At 42.0% G+C, this 17,769-nt stretch overlaps 1 protein-coding gene across 3 annotated transcripts; it reads right to left on the bottom strand.

Annotated features, from left to right (window-relative positions):
* Positions 1-4,317: 4,317 nt before the first annotated feature.
* Positions 4,318-11,203, bottom strand: LOC133915854 (BTB/POZ domain-containing protein NPY4-like). Of its 3 annotated transcripts, none has more exons than XM_062359214.1 (5): positions 10,487-11,203; positions 9,296-9,785; positions 7,195-7,264; positions 5,151-6,335; positions 4,318-5,076 (listed from the first exon to the last, which is right to left on the bottom strand). In XM_062359214.1, exons 2-5 carry the CDS (start codon positions 9,355-9,357, stop codon positions 4,489-4,491), a joined length of 1,905 nt encoding a protein of 634 aa, XP_062215198.1. In that variant the 5' UTR covers positions 9,358-9,785; positions 10,487-11,203; the 3' UTR covers positions 4,318-4,488. The 3 variants fall into 3 exon arrangements, with proteins under 3 accessions (XP_062215198.1, XP_062215197.1, XP_062215199.1); XM_062359213.1 differs by having other exon boundaries at positions 10,829-11,203; XM_062359215.1 differs by having other exon boundaries at positions 10,923-11,203.
* Between the last annotated feature and the right edge of the window lie 6,566 nt (positions 11,204-17,769).

Raw genomic sequence — 17,769 nt, 5'->3', positions numbered from 1 at the left:
GATTGACCAACCTATCATCGGGGATAATGTACATGTGGGAGCAGCTTTATGACGTGTTCTGAGCTAACTTCCAGGATATGTACGTTCACCCAGGCATGAAAAACAATCTCTACCATTGTCATCAGACGAAAAACGAAACGTTGTGTGAGTTCGTGCACCGCTTCAGTAACTCCTGGAACATCATCCCCAAGATCAACGATTACGATGTCATCCAAGCATTGACTGAGGGAGTTAGGAGTTAGAGATGCAGTGAACACATCGCCAGAAAAGAGCCTGAGACGGTCAAAGAGCTTATGAAGATCATCGATAAGTCTACCAAAGCCAAAGACGCCCTCCTCTTCATCAAGGAGAAGGCTCAGGGCATCAAGCATCCTCAACTCAGACTTGACGGCGACACAATCAAGAGCAAGCATAAAAAGAACACCAAGTGATGTAAGGGCAAGAAAGCTAAATATGATGAAGTTTTTGCAGATCTACCCGATATTCGTCCCGACAAGCGCTCTAGTTCTTCCCAGAGCAAGAGCTTCACACCAGGCTTCGATGAATGTGACGGTAAGACTTGGTGCGACCTCCACTAAACCGACAACCACAACCTCCACGAGTACCACCTCTAGAAGAAGATGGGCAAAGCAGAGGTAGAGAAAGTGACCGAAGGAAAGAAGACCTAGGTCATGGCCTGGAGCAGGGACTCCAGCTCCAGCAGCAACAAGAAACCTGATGTCTTTCCAGCCGGACGAGAGGACGGTTGACCAAATGTTCGGTGGTTTTGCCTCCTATGAGTCTAAGCGGCAATACAAGACAGTAGCCCAATAAGTCTTAGCCATCATCCCCAAGGGTCACCAGGCCTTTAAGTTGTCGAATGTCAAAATCTCATTCAACCAAGACAATTGCCTACAAAATTTCGTGCGTCCAAGCCACTTTCCACTTTCCGATGGAGGGAGTCCCCTGAACATTCTCTTCGTAGGTGCACTCAAAGGGACACAAGTCTCTCAATCTGGCATCAAGCCAATTACTCAATCCTTCCACGATATAGTAACTAGATCTTTGGTCACTCCCATCAGCCATATATCGCTCCCCGTCACCTTCGGGAAGCATAACAACTTCTAGATAGAGAAAATTTTGTTCAACAAGGTTGGCTTTGAGATGACATACAATGCCATCTTAGGACGACCTACCCTTGCTAAGTTCATGGCCTCCATGAATTATGCTTATCAATGAGTGAAGATCCCAGGACCTAAAGGGGTCATAACCATCGGAGAAAATTCTGTTCAACATGGTTGACTTCGAGAAGTCATACAACGTCATCTTAGGATGACCTACCCTTGCCAAGTTTGTGGCCTCCATGCATTATGCTTATCGATGTGTGGAGATCTCGGGACCTAAAGGGGTCATCACCATCCGAAGTTGCCCCAAGGTATGTCTCTATTGTGACAAGTGGAGTCTCGACATGGCAGCTCAACACCAACCATGCATAGAACCTAAGAGCTCAAGGATCAAGGTGAACAAGAAGCTTCAGTCATGACCATGATTATAGCGCCTTGAGACGCAAATCTAAAAATCCAGGGGCTTGGTTCCACAACTAGTTTGGAACACATGCAACAACGTCTATGCTACCCGTGAAGGAATAAGGATCACTACTTATCAACTTAATCTAGTATGTGGTTTAAGATAATAGGTCTACAATAGCTGGAGGGTCATCAATAAACTCTATAAGTCCCAAGTAAGCACTAAGAGTATCTATTGTAATAATAAAGATCATATTACCTAGGAAGTCGCATGAATTTTGTTCTTGCCTTACTTGTCTTTCCATGCATCCTCATGCCCAACAAATGGGGTAAGCTGCTTCTCGGGTCACTTTATTACGTTTTTTCTATTTAGACTACCTACCTGCAAACTTTTTCAAGTAGACAATCGGGGGCTTAACAAGTACTAGGTGTTGGAAATTGAAAATGGCATATCGTGTACCTTCTGAAAGCGAATTACAGCGAGAAGAAAATTATTATTACGTTGTGAACTCAGGATTGTGAAAAGGCTCGTTATCACGTTCCATGAGTGGCTGAGAGCTATGACGTCTCCCACTCAAGTAGATCTAAGGCTGATCATAATAAGCCCTCCTACTAGCGATTAATGCGTCCTGAACTAATTGAATGAAAAAATCAATAAGAAGATCATGATATGCTGTCAAAAACATCTAGCACAAAGTACTCCCGTCAAATGCAAAAAGCGTTGCAATACAAGTCTAACAAAAGCTACCAAGTGTTTATTATAGATTGCATGGTAAAGAAAAAGTAAAACTACAGCAAGGGCTCAAGCCAAAAGTCCATTGCGTGCACAAAAGCCTTGGCCGGCCCAGCCACCTCTTCCGCCTTCTACGCCGATAACTCTTTCGGCTCCTCCTCGAAGCCATCCTAGAGAACATTGGGATCGACATTCGGCTAGTGGTCCTTCAGGAAGGCCAACACAGAGGTGACCGCTTGCTCCGCACTCTACCTGGATTGCCTCGATAGATGCTCGGCCACCTTCTCTTGGAGTAACCCGCACACCTCGACAAGCTTGGTCACCTGGGTGGATAGCCCGGTGGCATCATCATGGCCGATAGCCTCTGCTTGGATCCTAACCCCGACAATGGCCTCCTGGATGATGTTGAGAGTCACAGCGAGTTGTTGGCGGGCGGCTGACATATCGGGCTCTTCCTGGGCCATGGCTTCTCGGGCTACGAAGAGTTCTGCAGAGCATTGTGTTAAAGTGACAATGTGAAAAAATGGCACATTGGGGATACCATAAACTTACCCTTCATCCAGCCCCTAGCTCAGCATCCGCTTTCTCCTTCTCGACGATCACCTGGGACAGTTGCTAGCGTAACTCAACGGCCTCCCCCTCAAGTGTGGCTACTCAAGCGGTCACTCGCTGGGCCTCCTCATAGACTCTCTTCAGCCTCAGCGCATACACCTACAAGATCTCAGGTCAGTACCTATCATTTTATTGACTAAGTAGTTGTTTTGCAGAAAAACTCTTACTGTATAGAAGGATATTGGATCTTGTTTTGTTGCATTAATGTGAATGACACAATGGTGCAAATAGTTTTTAAAATCGACCCTCAATTTGAGAGAAAAATGTGTTTGAAGTTTGGAAAGCATTCAAATTTATCCCACCACCCACCCAGCCGGACACGGATCCTCGTACTGCACAATGTGCAATATGTCACAAGATCCTTGTCCCACCCATCCCCCCTTGTGCTAGCCAGTCGACTGATGCATAGGATTGGTGCTTGAGAGGTGCATTATTGTAGCAAGAAACTATATGACCATAGATTGACTCAAGCTTTTATTTCTATATTTTTAATTCCGGAGTTTGCAAATATATATGTTGTCACCTATCCAATAGGTGGCATATCCATGTAGCACATGACCATCACTATCGATTTGTCATTAAAAAGCTACCTAACTAGGCTCACCTCATGCCACGTAGACCTATCACTCGTTGGATAGGTGTTGCACATCAAACGGGGTGATATCATATAGATACACAAATTTTCAAAATGGGCGCACATATTTGCAAATTACAGAAATAAAAATATATAAATAAAAAAATTCAAGAATTAACACCTATTTTTCAAAACAACTCATTGTTTACAGAGATTGGGCCATGCAAGTTGCAGAGGAGATGAAGGGCCTTGTGGATCAACTCCAGGAAGACTAATAAAGGCCAGCATGTTCACTGACTCGAGAATTTGACAATACCTCTAAAAAAACTTGACAATAACATGTCGCTCTTTTGGGATCAACAAATATAAAAGTTAGGTACTTATATACTTTTTAACCTTCAATTATTAATATAAACCAACGATAGTACTATTCTACGCTAAGGATGTAGAATAATATTCCACAGCCATATTTACTACTGAGAAGCTGTGCAAATTATTGAACCCGAATGCACCAAACTATTGAACCACGTTCAGTTCAGTAGTCACCATCAGTAATTACTACTGAAATTTTATTCAGTAATTCAGTGTGGTGTAGCTACACCTAGGTGTAGATTAGCACTTGTATATAAACCAGAATATCTTTATAATAAAGAATATCTCAACTCGGGCAGGTTAAGAGAGCTCCACTTGCACTGGTGCACAAACAGTACTGTTCGTATTAAAAAAAACAACAGCTAATGATCTGATCTACCTCAACAATTTAAGACCATTTCACTTTGTGAATTCACCTGCAAAAATATCAGAGGTCAATTAAAAGACCTGTACTTTCTTTGTATTCCCACCGGGGAAAAATGCAGAAATATCCCATGAAACTTTGCTGGAAACATCACCAATGACCAAACCTACTCCAATTACTATCATTCCCATTCCAAAAAAATATCATTGGTAACCGACAAGTGAAGCCAGTAGTGGTATTCCACATTCTAAGATTGCTACTACTCTTAAGAAAAGGCAATTCAAGAGCAAGAACAAAACCATGGCTGTGGCACTGTTAACCCCATCGACTAGCACACTGAATGCCTTGTGATCCGTGATGACGTGGACTTCACCTCCTCCGGGTTGACAGACCCAAGGCTCTCCGACGTGTCCGAGCTGCTGTTCTCACCGGCGTTCGTTTTGCCGGAGGACCAGAGCTTGCTCAGTATCTTCTTTGGCATCAGCATTCCCTTTGCCTTCCCTGCGGGGCTCTTGTCATCGCCGTTCTTATTGATGTCACTGCTGCCACTGCTCCTGTCGCTGCCGCCCCTGTTGTTGGCCAGCCTCATCGACCTGAGAGAGTTGATGTCTCTTGATGTCGGGACCTCACATTCCTCGTCCGTTGTTGCTGTGGCAGCTGACCTGGAGCTGCCAATGGAGTTGCCATTCTCTCTGGGAAGGAGCGAGTGAACAGCGGATGGGAGCTCAGCTGAAGGGTCACTCCTTGCAGAAGCAACTGATGCCCGGATTTGCTCGAAGAAGAGAACTTGCACAACAACGCGCAGGGGGAGGCGCTCATTCTGCACAGCGTGCATGCACGCATCCTGCGACAGCTGCTTGCAGTCCATCAATCCGCATAATTTCTTCTTTTCGCTCTTTGATAGGCTGGGGTGCTCCTGTAAGCATGGAAAGCAGTGTTAAGTTTTCAACTCCCAAAATGCAAACACTCAGTGGAAACAGAAAGAGATACCTTCAGATACATGTCAATGGCACGATAGATCCCATCATGCGTTGGTCGGGGTAGAGAAGACACCATTTCAGCAAGCGCAATCAGCTTTGGAAGAGGAAGGTTGGGATCTTTGGCAATCTCAGCAAGATATCCATCGATCAGCTTTGCAACTGCCAGTTTTGACGGGTTGGAAGCAGAAATCAGGTTCTCAACCTCCACGATTTCTTCATCGTCTTGAAAATTTTCCTTACCATTATCACTCTTCTGCAACATGAACTCCTCCACTATTGCCATGATCAAATCTACGTTATATACACTGTTTTCACCTGTATTTGCTGGTATAAGAAGGTCTGAAACCGAAGCACCATCCAATTGTGTGGCTATTCTCTTGATCAAGTTATTGCGATGGGACTCCCCAGATTCCAACAAGGATGAAGCTCTTAGCAGCTTAAGAAGAAAACTGCATGACACTGAACCTTCCTCAGAGGGCAAAAGAGATACAATAGCATCAAGAGCTGCACGACGTTTTGTGCAATCAACTCCATTGCTCACAGCATCTTCTAGAGAACCAAGCAGCCGTCGGTATGCACAGGCCCTCAGTGCTTCTCCGATTACAACAACTGGTGTTCTTCCCTTTGCCTTGATGGTCATGATCACCCGCTTGTACAAATCAACCTCGAGCTCACAAAGGTCCTCAACCCACCAGTCGTTAGGGACTATCTGTTGCATCCTGACACCATTCCAATGAGAATCGATACCATTCTCAGATGGGAGTTTCTTTCTGTTGTAGGTGTAAGACCACTCTACTTCTGATGGATCAATTGATGCCTTCGACGCAATAGAGTCAATGCAGTGGTTGATTACCTTCAAATTTTCAGACCAAGGTAGCAGTGACTTTGTGCTCTGTAAGACTATGATCGAGTCCTTCCAATTGCGAAATACACTTGATGTCAAGAATACATCAATTTTGTAGATGAGGTTTCCTTTGTCAATGGTCTCAAACATTTCTAGATACTCAGATGCACAGCGGGCGGCGAGGACATTATATGCATTGAGTTTTACAATCATGCCATAGCAGAACTTAGCACAAATTTCAAATGCTGAAGATCCACCAGGGATGTCAGAGATATCCACTTCATCATTTTTCTCCTCATTGCTTGAAGCCACTAATCTTTGCAAGCGCAAACTCTTTGATAGAAGAGGGAACTGAAAATAATTTGCACAGACTATGTGAATATTTTTTTTCCCTCGGTACATAAAAAAACATCTAAACTAGTTGATTAACACAGAACAAAGCTGCATTAGATATGAATCAGATGCTAAGCAAATGAACCCTACTCGATATTACATCAGAACTGAACCTAGCACAGTTGACAGGTTTGAGTTGTCTTCGGATTGAAATTCGGTGTCCTTCTTAATTAAAAAAAAAAAGATACCTAGTCCTTCCAAGAAACACTTGCTACTATTTAAGGAAAAAAACATATGTCACAAAACACATGTATAAAGATTTCCTTCCGTTGTAATACAAGAATACTAAACAAAGATGATGGAAACTCTCAAAGCTTTCATGCACCTTAAGATGAAATATCCAAACAAAAGGAATAATAGGATGTGATGCGCAAATGGATAAGAAACACAAAACATCATTATAGATGACAAGCACACCTAAGATTTCCAGGTAGGGGCTGTTTGGGTGATATACTAAGGATGCCAAAGTTTGCAACAAAGTTTTGCCACACTTGCCTAAAGTTAGGTGAAGAAATTTGGCACCACACTTTGGCTAGCCAAAGAGCATGTTGCCACATTTTCCGTGTCTTTGACGGGTGGGACCCAAGTGGCAGGAGATGAATCTTGCCACAGCCATGGATATGAAGCAAACAGGGGGCTAAGTTGGTCAAAGGTATCTAATGTTAGGCGTGGCAAATTGCGGCAAGGTATGGCCACGAACCAAACATAACTCTTCCACAATAAGAGCGACTTAGCGACTTTGGCAGTGGTGTGGTGTACAGTCTATTTTGTTCAGTGCATCCTGAGACAAATAATGTGTGAAAAATAAAGTCGATACCTTGTGAAGATAAAACTTGACGTCCCCTATGGAGATAACAATGTCTGTTGCCAGTTCTGTTGCAACAAACCTGAAAAGCATGATTACGCAGTTAACATTAGCATGAAGCTAGCTACAGGTGAGATAGCAAGTGACAGAGCATTTGCCATTTTACCCAAGTACCAGAAGGAAAACCAGAAAAGCAAAAGCAACTTCACATATAGTCTCCGAAACACCGATACTTCCAAATGTCCATGTATCCGTATCGGATCCGATACGTGCTAATACTCGGCGGATACGTATTCGCCGAGTATCTGAATAAAAATAAATATTGAAAATTCGGATACTCCTTGGATACTTGTGGGATACATTTAGGATACGACCCAGTCCAGTCTAGCCCAGTCGCATCTCTCGGCCGCATAACCTAATGGCATTGCATCTCCTAGCCGCATCTTCCACGCCTCCTTCTCGCCCATCACCACCACGCCTGTAGCGCTGGCGGCGACGCCCTCCACCACTTGCTGGTGGTGAGTTCATCTCCTCTCCGGCCTCCTTTTCCTCCTTTCTTCCCATCCCCGTTCTTCTAATTTTTGACCATCAGTGATCGAGTGACGGTGTGCGGGCGGCGGCGGTGATAGACAGGTAGCACTATGGGGGCGATGACTGGAAGACGGCATTTGGGGTTGTGGCAGTCATCGAAACAGCCTCCCTCGCCAGCTTGCCCAACCCCAATGGCATGAGGATGATGGTGAAGCCCATGCCACCGCTGCAAACTGATCTATTAGGTATTAGCTAGTGGCCACGCTTAGATGGGTACAAGTTGGAGACTATGAGAAAAACATGGGAGTAACTTATTACTATTTTTAAAAAAAAATAGTAAAACATATCCGCGTATTAGGTTTCCTGAGAAAATGGTGTATCCCCGTATCCGTATCGGTCTAATACCGATACACGTATCCGTATCAGTCTGATACCGATACACGTATCCGTATTGGTGCTACCTAGCATATAGTAGCAGTGTGCATGACAGATATAACTAATTGAAGTGATATGTGGTCCAACAAAAATGATTAAACAACAAATAGGACATATCAAGAGGTAAAGAGAACTTATTGAGCTCTGAGAAATAAATTTACATGATGTACCACAATGTCACCAATTGATCCACTCATCCAAAAGGCCAATACTAAGCAAACTAGAAAGGCACTCCTATGAATAAATTGTCACAAGCCTCCAAAGTACATAAGAACTTTAAGAGCCTATGCCACTGGAAAGAATCAAGGACAAATTAGCCTATAAAGAAGATCAGTTAGACAGTTAGCCATCTGCATGTCATCATAAGATGCGCTACTTAGCATGCCAAGCCATGAATTTCATGGCGATTGTTAATGAGAGGCCAATCCACACTTTAATAACTGGCACACATGCCCCATATAATATAGTGGAAGCTATGAAACACAAAGTAGTTATAGAGCTTTGACAAGATGGAACTAATCCAACAAATATTTGCTAAAAGGAATAAATTCAAAACCTTGATTGGCTGCAGCCCCAATTTAAAATTTTAGTGGTATTTTAAATCAGTAATAACTAGTTTTCAATACTTCAAAATTATTGGAAGTTCCATGCAGACTCCTAAACTCGAACAAAATAGGAAGCAAAGTAATAGCACCTACGGGATATTCTCACTTCATTTCCTTCCGGTTTAAGAAACAAAGCACAGAAAACTACAGAACTAGGCCCCCTATTCCGCACACAGCTGATCCTATATGTGAGCAGTTACCAGTATGATTGACCCCTTGAGCAACTTCATTGATGTAGATTTTCTTTTCAAGAAAGAGCCAAAAGCAGATCCACTAAAACATGACCGAATAGCAGATCCAAGATGAACATTAAGATACAAATACATCAGGAAAATGGAATTAATTATACTGAGCCCTGTTTCCATCAAGTGAAATGGATCTCACACAATTCATCAAACTGACACTCGGTGCAGCATGATTGAGAGTGGTGACGCAAAGTAAATAAATGAACAAGAACAAAGTCTAGAATGACTAGTAAAAACCAAGAAATGCCTCTATTAGCTGAATGAACTGTGAGCCTTGACAGGAACAAATCAACTAACCTAAGATTGCTTCCCTCTGTCTGAAAGACATCCGGCTTTGATCCAAGCTTCATATACTTCATTGTGCCACACCGAAAAATAAACCAGGAAAGAAAATTCTCCTCTTCCTTCAGTTCTCCTTACCTCCTGTTCTTCATCCCTTTCCCCCTCACCAATCACCAGCAAATGAGAACCAAGAGTGGAGCTGCACAACAACCCCACAGCGCTTAACCAACCCGTCAAGAAAGTACCAAACCGGTGGTAAATGCTTCTAGCCCAAAGGAAGGGAAGGGACAGGACCAACAACTAGTGAAAAAGATCCGGCAGGCCTAACTGTCCCCCTATCCCAGTGGCAAAGCCTCCACCAAATCGGGTCAAGAACCTAACCCCCCTCTAGATCAGTAAACTACTCGGCAGCTGCATGAAGCTCTGGGTCCGCCTAGAAGCCAGTAACTCCTCCTCCTCCGAGCTGGATCTCCTCACACCACGCAGGCAGAGGGAGCAGCAGCACCTGCAAAGCACAAGGGCAACATCTTGTGGTGAGGGGACAGTGGGAATAATTGGCGACTCAATGTTGGGAGACCATGGGAACAAGCACCAGTGAGGGGAGGAATCTTATCTGGTTAAATTTGCATGCAAGTCACATGAATGCCAAACGGGTTGCAATAGGGATTTTTTTTTAAGGATCTAGCACATGAGGGCAGTCAAACGGCGACTAAAGAATTGCAATCCACAGAACACAGGTTTTGTTCTCTTTTTCCTTCTTAAACTCGTAGACAACAGGATTTGAATGCGCAAAAGGAAATTGAGAGAAAAATTCTTGACAATTTTAGCTGGAAAAAATTGGAGCATAAAATTAGGAGCAAAGCTCAGAACTAAGGGGAGAAGACGGCGGTTTCGAAAACGTAAAAAGAAGAACACGCATGGCTCCCATAAAAGTTACAATTTTCTGTTTAGTTATCCTGGAACACAGGTAACCGGCTCACTAATGCTGCCCACCGTAATTTGATTGGCATCCGCGAGATTTTTATCAGAAGCCTTTTCCACCTAGAAGAACTGTGATAATTGGTCCAAATAAAAGAAGAAATAAGAATCGGCATAGAGAAAAAGACTCATCTTGCGGCAAGAGACCAAATCAATTCCCAGTGACATGGGGGCGAGCAGCAGGAGCGGGGACGGATGAGGCGAAGCGATGGCAATGGCGTGACGCACCTGCGCCAGGAACGAGACGAGCCTCCAGGGGGATCCAGGGAGGCAGCATGAGAAAGGATTTGTGGAGAAAGACGGGAAACCGGTGTTCTTGGGACCGAGATTTTGCCCCCACCCCCTAAGATCACAACAGAAAACCGCGATTTCTTCTCGCAGGGAACTGAAGAAAAGGGAGAGGCGGAGAGCAAAAGAAGAGGCAGCTTTTCAGGACAAGGAAATGACCAAACCAACATCAAGAAACATTCCTACCGAACTTTACTACTAGAAAACAGCGTCTGATTTCAGAGAAATGGGAAAACAAGAATTTCAATACAGAAAAAGAATGTGATCCAGATGAGAACAAACCTTGCACTAAGCTTTTATTGCCGCTAAAATTAATTCCAGAATCTTCTCTTAAAAATTGAAAAAACAAAGAGGGAGAGAAGAAAGGACGACGAACTGCTCCAGGCGAAACGATCAGTGCCAGAGCTGCAGGGGCACAGCACAGTGACAGACACCAAGAATGGGGCTAATGGAGGAAGGAAGCGATCAAATTGCAATTTCTCTTTTGGCTGCTGCTCATCTGTGTCTTCCAGAGCAAGTTGTATGATGGTATCTGCTCTGCTGCTCCACCAGCTGCTGTAATGCTGGGCTAATGGATTTGGTTTATCTTAAAAGCTGGTGGGGTGGAGGTTGTGGTGGGGTGGTAATGCATGGCATGGGGTGGGTTTGTGAATGGACTGCTATGTCCCCCCCTCCAAAATGTTTCTTTCTCTCGCTGGCCCCTCCTTTTTTCTCGAGATTCTCTCCCCTAGTTCCATAGATTCTGTATAGCTGAATTTATAATCATGTCTCTGCTTTTTTATCTCTCTTTTTTCTTTGTTCTGTTTTGTTGATAGGATTCTTATCGGTGAAATTTGTAGGAGAAGAAAGTAGGAACACTTTTGCAGTTCAGCTTGCTTTCTCTCCCTTGAAAAAAAAACTATAGATGGGACCAGAAAAAGATGAGATGGTTAATGTTCCTTAGGAATTTAATTATGATTAAATTCTTAATTGCATGTCTCTAAATAGTGACTAGACTTGGAAGTCAATACAAGGGAGCCCTACTTCGGGGAAATGGCTACAATTCATTAAGCTGTCGCGAAAGCAATCAAATGCATGCAACAAAAGCATCGTCGCATGTGGTTTTCGGTGCAACAGTGACTTTCGTGTGAACTGTCCCACATATTTTCTCCCATGACAAGCATATTTTCCAACAATATAATATGTGCCGCGTTCAGGTTAAACGTAGATATATATTTTCCAGCAGTTATATAGAAATGGTGACATCACGTTTAAATGTGTATTATTTAATTAGCATATACTAGATTCAATTGTTTATATAATTAAGGAAACCACTTAATTAGTAAGTCATAATTTGTAAATGTATGCAAACAAGTAGTGATGAGGACATCACTCATTTAGATACACGCGCTACAAGTGATCATCTGGTGATTGATCCATTATAAGGATCGATTACACGGGCTCGTGCACGTCGTTTAACTCATGAGGTGAATTCGTTACTCGCTGTCCATACTACTAATTATAAAGATAGGATGCTACTCCATTTTTCTGAATTTTGATGCTTAGGAATATGGAAGAAGCACATATGGAACAGCCAAGTCGGATGGGGCTCACGCCAACTTCAAGTCGGAGTCGGAACTCAGTTCGGATTCAGCAGACAATATCGCACTAAAACGGCCATAACTTCTTCATATTGAGTCCAGATAAGTTGTTCTTTGATGTGTTGGAAAGCTAAGGACGATAGCTTTGTTTTGGTACTGGTCCCAGCTCCAGATTTACAGTGGATTATTTTGTGTCGTCAAAACAATGTGCTGTATCATAATTTTAGGCCATATCGAGTCTTGTAAATGTGTTCGAGTCTAAGCCCGAGTTGTGGACGCCCCCCTGGTCGCCCAAGACCCTAGCACGCCCCTCTTCATATATCTAGCAACTGTCATCATAGACTTTTTAGATTTTGCTTAGATTAATCTGTCATTGAACAGTTTCGTCGTCGTTCGGTTTGTGAAACCCATGAGCTTAATCATATTTGTAATTTCAGATTGTGTTCTTTCGTGTTCTTGTTTGTGTTCTCGATTCACTTGCAGGAATTATCCTTCTTGGCGAGATCAATCGTGCCGCATGCGGTTGATAACTAACGGAGCAGTGGTGTAGCAATTGCAAGGGTTGCATTCTGTCCTGATCGGAAGTCTTAGATCGTCAACGTCGAGTCTCCACCAATCGACTTACCATTACCTAACGGAAGATCGGGCCTAGTCCTCCCATCAAGTGGTCCAAGATATATAAAGATCAAGTGACATGTACACGAAACAATATTTATCGGTGGAAAAGGTATAAGTGTACAACCCATCACTAGAATTTTTAAAATTTATATGAAGCACGTTTCATTTTGACCTAGAAATGCTAGGTAGTACTTCCTATTATCTTATTTTTAAAATTTTTTATCTATGCTAGTGTAGATTTTTCCCTAACATCAGCTTGGAGCACATTGGTCAATTTCTAATCATCCGATTTACTTTGTTTAGTGGCTCAAATTGATTCCGGGACTTAATTACCTTTCTTCAATAATTAAAACATTAATATCTCTAAATCTGATTTATAGAGTCGCAGGCAGTTAGCGACTATTACCATAAATCGAGGTCTCCATCATATATATTGTGTTTTTTCTGCCAATTGCTTTCCATTTTCTGGACCAATCTTGTGCACGTCGGTGTAATACATACACACCTCATAAACTAACTGTTCTTATCCTTTTGTGCTAAAATTAACCTGGTATTTTTTTTTCTGATTTTCTCCCCTATAGATCATGAGTGTAGCTAGACAAAATGGCCCCAGTCGCTACCAGCAGCAGACACAGGTTTTCTTGACAACTGACACTGCTGGCGCGTCTGTCCATAATGCCTTTTCTTTTCCCTTGGAGATAAAGTCACAGAAATTAAGGCAGCAAAAAAACCATGGGATAATCAAAATTATATATATTTGGAGGTGTCCATCGAACTGAAAACCACTGTTGTTGGCTAGACAGATTTGGCAAAATTCCTGCAAATTAACATATGGTGCGTCGCGTACGTGCGTACCAAAGATATATTTTAAGAGCAAATTAAAAAAAGGCATGCTGCATACGACCGAGGAATTATCATGTCCGTGTGATATATGCGTGAGCAGCGTGACAGACAGGACCGGAGATATCTCACCTCCCGGGGTCATGGACGATAAGGATTGCGACGTCTGAGGTCCAGGGAGATTTCTACGTGCATGCATGCAAATTGTTCTGGTATGCATGTGACATTTTCCATTTTTAGATGCGTATCCATACACACGTTAAGATAAGATTAAGAGATATAGATTAAAAGATATAAGATCTTTAATATAGGAGAACGAGTATTACCACTAAACGCTCATACATGTGTACTTAGTTTAATTTAAACTAATCTAAGATACTACACCTACTAAAGAAAAACCGATGGACCTGCCATCCGAGCTAGAGCTCTGTCTGTGTGACCTTTGCCATCTGTATAACCGATCGACCTTTTTCAGTTACCAGTCTCGTCTCGGCTCGCTTGACCTCTGTGCATACTCCGTTGGCCGGTGCACATGTGGCTGCACCTAAACGAGACAAGTGGACGGAAGATGAGAGAGATACTTATTATCGGGGTGGTATTATCTTGTTCATTCATGCATGCATGGATTAAAAACAGTCTTGTTTGCATGGGTTTTTTAGTTGTACGATATAGTTGTGTTACAATTTGATTATGTGAGTTACCCATAAAATGTAAACAGATGAGCAATTAAAAAAACTTAGGTCAGGTGTTGGGAGGAGAGAGACTAATTAACGATTTAACGCATTTGTAATGGCCAGTTCATTTCAATAAATACCACTATCGTTTTCATGCCCACAAGATGAAGGCGCGCAGTTTTATCCGAGTGATTTGGAGTCACCGTACCCTCTCCAAATTTGCTCTAGTTTATTATTTGCCTCTTTAGATTGCAAATGTTGCCTTGTCCCGCAATGAACGTTTGACACATGGTGTTTGTTCCAAGCCCACAGCATTGTAGTACTGGCTTTCGTTTCATATGCATGTACACATGCATACACACACTAATAGAAGTACTGCCTCTTTATTTAATATTTTCAATTATTTTTATACTAGATATTCAATATATCTAACGAGGGTGCTTCTTATATAAGTACATCCATCCATGCATAAATAGTTTTTTATGCAGAGTAATCAGCTTAACAAGCAAGGATCCTCGTGTATTTGGATGGGCTCTCATTCACCGGATTTGAAGCTGCTCACTTAAAAGATGCTACTACAAATTATGTATTTACACCTAATGATGCTACAACGAGTATTTTACATCTCAAATTTAGAGAAATAGAAACGAATGGTGCAAAGCTGATGTACCAAGAGCTCTTTGGCTTAGGAACATCAAAAGATCTTGGTACAGTTACCTTGCACCATCCATTTTACATCTTGCGCTATTTAAGTGATAATAATACATCTAAATGAATGACGAAAATGCAATCATCTTGAAGTAAATGTATTTTCTGTTACTCATTTAGATATGCCTATTGCCATAATCTATCTACTCAACTTGTCACTCATTTAGTTAGGGAGACGGGCTCGAGAGATGGGGAGATAGAGCTATGGGCTTAGGAGATGGGGGAGACGGGGGTAGAGGTAGCAGCAGTGGTGACAGTCACAATCGCACCACTTTGATCGTCACTACCCCTCAAGAGAGGCTTCAGGCTCGGTAGATGGAGGTCGCGAGGTGACTCAGGGAAACAAGGGAGGTCATGAGGTGGCTTGAGCTCGGGAAACGACGATGAGCTTAGAGAACGTGGAAGCTGGGCACAAGGGGTAGAGGCGGCCGCAATGGCAATGGTGACCATTGCACAACTTTGACCGTCACTACCCCTCCGGAGTAGCTTTTGGAGATTGGGAGCGCAATGAGATAGGGCACGACTGAGGGAGATGAGCTTGGAATTTATAAGAATTATCTATATCGGTTTGGAATATGACTCGATAGTGATAATATTTAATATTGTCGGTTCGTATTCACTTAGTTATTGCTCCATCAATGAGCATATGAACAACATTGATAATCATTATCACTATTGATTTGAAATACGACCCGGCAGAGATAAGGATTATCATTACCGGATCATATTAGCTCAATTATTACTGTGTCGGTGAGTTTTTGAATCTGCAATGATAGTTATTATCACTATCGGTTCATAATATGATCCGGCACTAACGTATCATTGCTGGTTCTAGCTATAAACCGACAGTAATAATAACTATCACTACTTGTTCTTAAGCATTCACCATTAGATCTGTTGGTTCTGCTTATGAACCATCAATGATACCTTATCACTTTCGGATATTTTTGAACTGGTAGTGAAAGGGGGGCATGGATGACATTTTCTATTGTAGTGACAATGCACAATATTCCACTTGGCGGCCATGCCCCCACAATTTTGGCCTAGGAGACAGCTCAAATTTGGTTCACCAAAATAGCCGGGTGTGCTCCGCCACGCCCGTTTAGCCTTGTTATTGCACATGTTTCGCCAGGTTTGTGGTAAATACTAATAAATTATTAGTGAAATAATAAATAATAGAGGTTTTAACTTATGAAATTGTTTGATAAACCCAATTTTAGATTTTGCCTAATATGTTCATATCCTGAATCTGCAGCGGGCCATTTTATTTTTAGGCTAAACATGTTTTTTTAGTTATCGAGCCTTGTATTGGGCGGTCTAGGGCAGCGGCCCATTTGGCCAAACATCTGGGGCGGTTAGGGTTTCATCTACCCCCTTTGATTTTGGTGGCAGCGGCCAGTGTTATCGGGACATGGGTGCGGTTGTCAGTGTCTAACTTGGTTGCGAGTGTATGATTCGGTAATCTCTCAAGAATATCTTTTAATTAATAAAATACAGAATTAGGAATTCATATTAGAAAAATTATATTTTTTGAGTGCATATTAAAAAAAATTGTGTGCAATCATGTACTATTGTACTCCCTCCACTATTAGAGAAATGGTTATTAGTGTTGGCTCGAACACGTCATCAGTGATAGTTTTTGAACCGATATTGATAGTAACAAACTATCAGTGTTGGTTTATGAACTAGCACTGATAATGAGTATTATTGTCGGTCCATAACGAAGAACCGGTACTGATGCTCAAACTATCAGCGCCGGTCCATAAGAACGAACCGACATTGATAGTCTAAGTATCAATGCCATCTAGTGTGACAAGCCGACACTGATACATCTATAGGCATAAATAAATTATGAATTCAATAATACAACATTCAAAATTTGATTTCAAATTTGTATTCAAATATATGTAGGTATTCGTCACAGGAAGATATACACACATGGATCACAAATAGATAATCCACATCCACACACAATCATGAGTTCATCAACATCCACACATAAACATTATCATAGGTTAAACACATTGCAAATGTACTCATCCCTGATTCTACGGTGCACGTCGAATCATATAGTTTTCATAGTTATCATCTATGATATCAATTCCATATATCTCATCCAAATGGCGTAGTGCATAAACGAGTGCACTATCTCGAGCAAGAAAGGATAGATCCATCACAGTTCCATAAATAGTGAAACCACCTCCACTGAACTCCACATAAGCCTGATACCTGCCTTCATGAACTCTCTTGACTTTCAAGCCAATCATTATGAAACCTAGCCGCTCCATGACATAACGTAAGAGTGAACCCAAGCTAATATCCAAATGCATCCTGCTGTTCCAATAAAAATTCTACAAGCAAAGAGCATGAATATGAAGAGAAAATTTTATAATATATGAAACAATATTATAGGCTAAAATTTGTGGCACCAACCATGTCAAGTTCATGTAACCGCGACAGATGGATAGTTATTGAAGCCACAACCTCCACATTCTGCTCAAGCGATTTCAATTTGAAATAGCTATAGTCAGGTAAAATGTACCCAACTTGATCCTCAATATCTTGCAAAACTACTGCCACAGTGTTTTTTGAGTCACATGGATCTCAGGTGATTAGATGCTAGAGACAACAACATTGATAGATTCTTCATTTGCCGACATCTGAAAACTAATTGATATCTTCCTTGTACCACAATCACCTATATTGGTAGTCACAACAGGTTGTGTACAACCCTCTATGTGAGAAATTATTCTATTTAACCAAACTAGAGGAGGAATCACCTACATCAATACATGTATATCTT

This window comes from Phragmites australis, chromosome 4 (genome assembly GCF_958298935.1).
Source record: "Phragmites australis chromosome 4, lpPhrAust1.1, whole genome shotgun sequence".
Lineage (NCBI taxonomy): Eukaryota > Viridiplantae > Streptophyta > Magnoliopsida > Poales > Poaceae > Phragmites > Phragmites australis.
This window is presented reverse-complemented; position numbering and strand designations above follow the sequence as displayed.

Excerpts from the sequence above, each read along its gene's own strand:
- LOC133915854 (XM_062359214.1), bottom strand. The coding sequence starts at position 9,357 with ATGAAGTATATGAAGCTTGGATCAAAGCCGGATGTCTTTCAGACAGAG. Across the intron at positions 7,265-9,295 it reads ACAGAGGGAAGCAATCTTAG|GTTTGTTGCAACAGAACTGG; the intron begins GTTAGTTGATTT and ends CATGCTTTTCAG. Across the intron at positions 6,336-7,194 it reads TCAAGTTTTATCTTCACAAG|TTCCCTCTTCTATCAAAGAG; the intron begins GTATCGACTTTA and ends AATTATTTTCAG.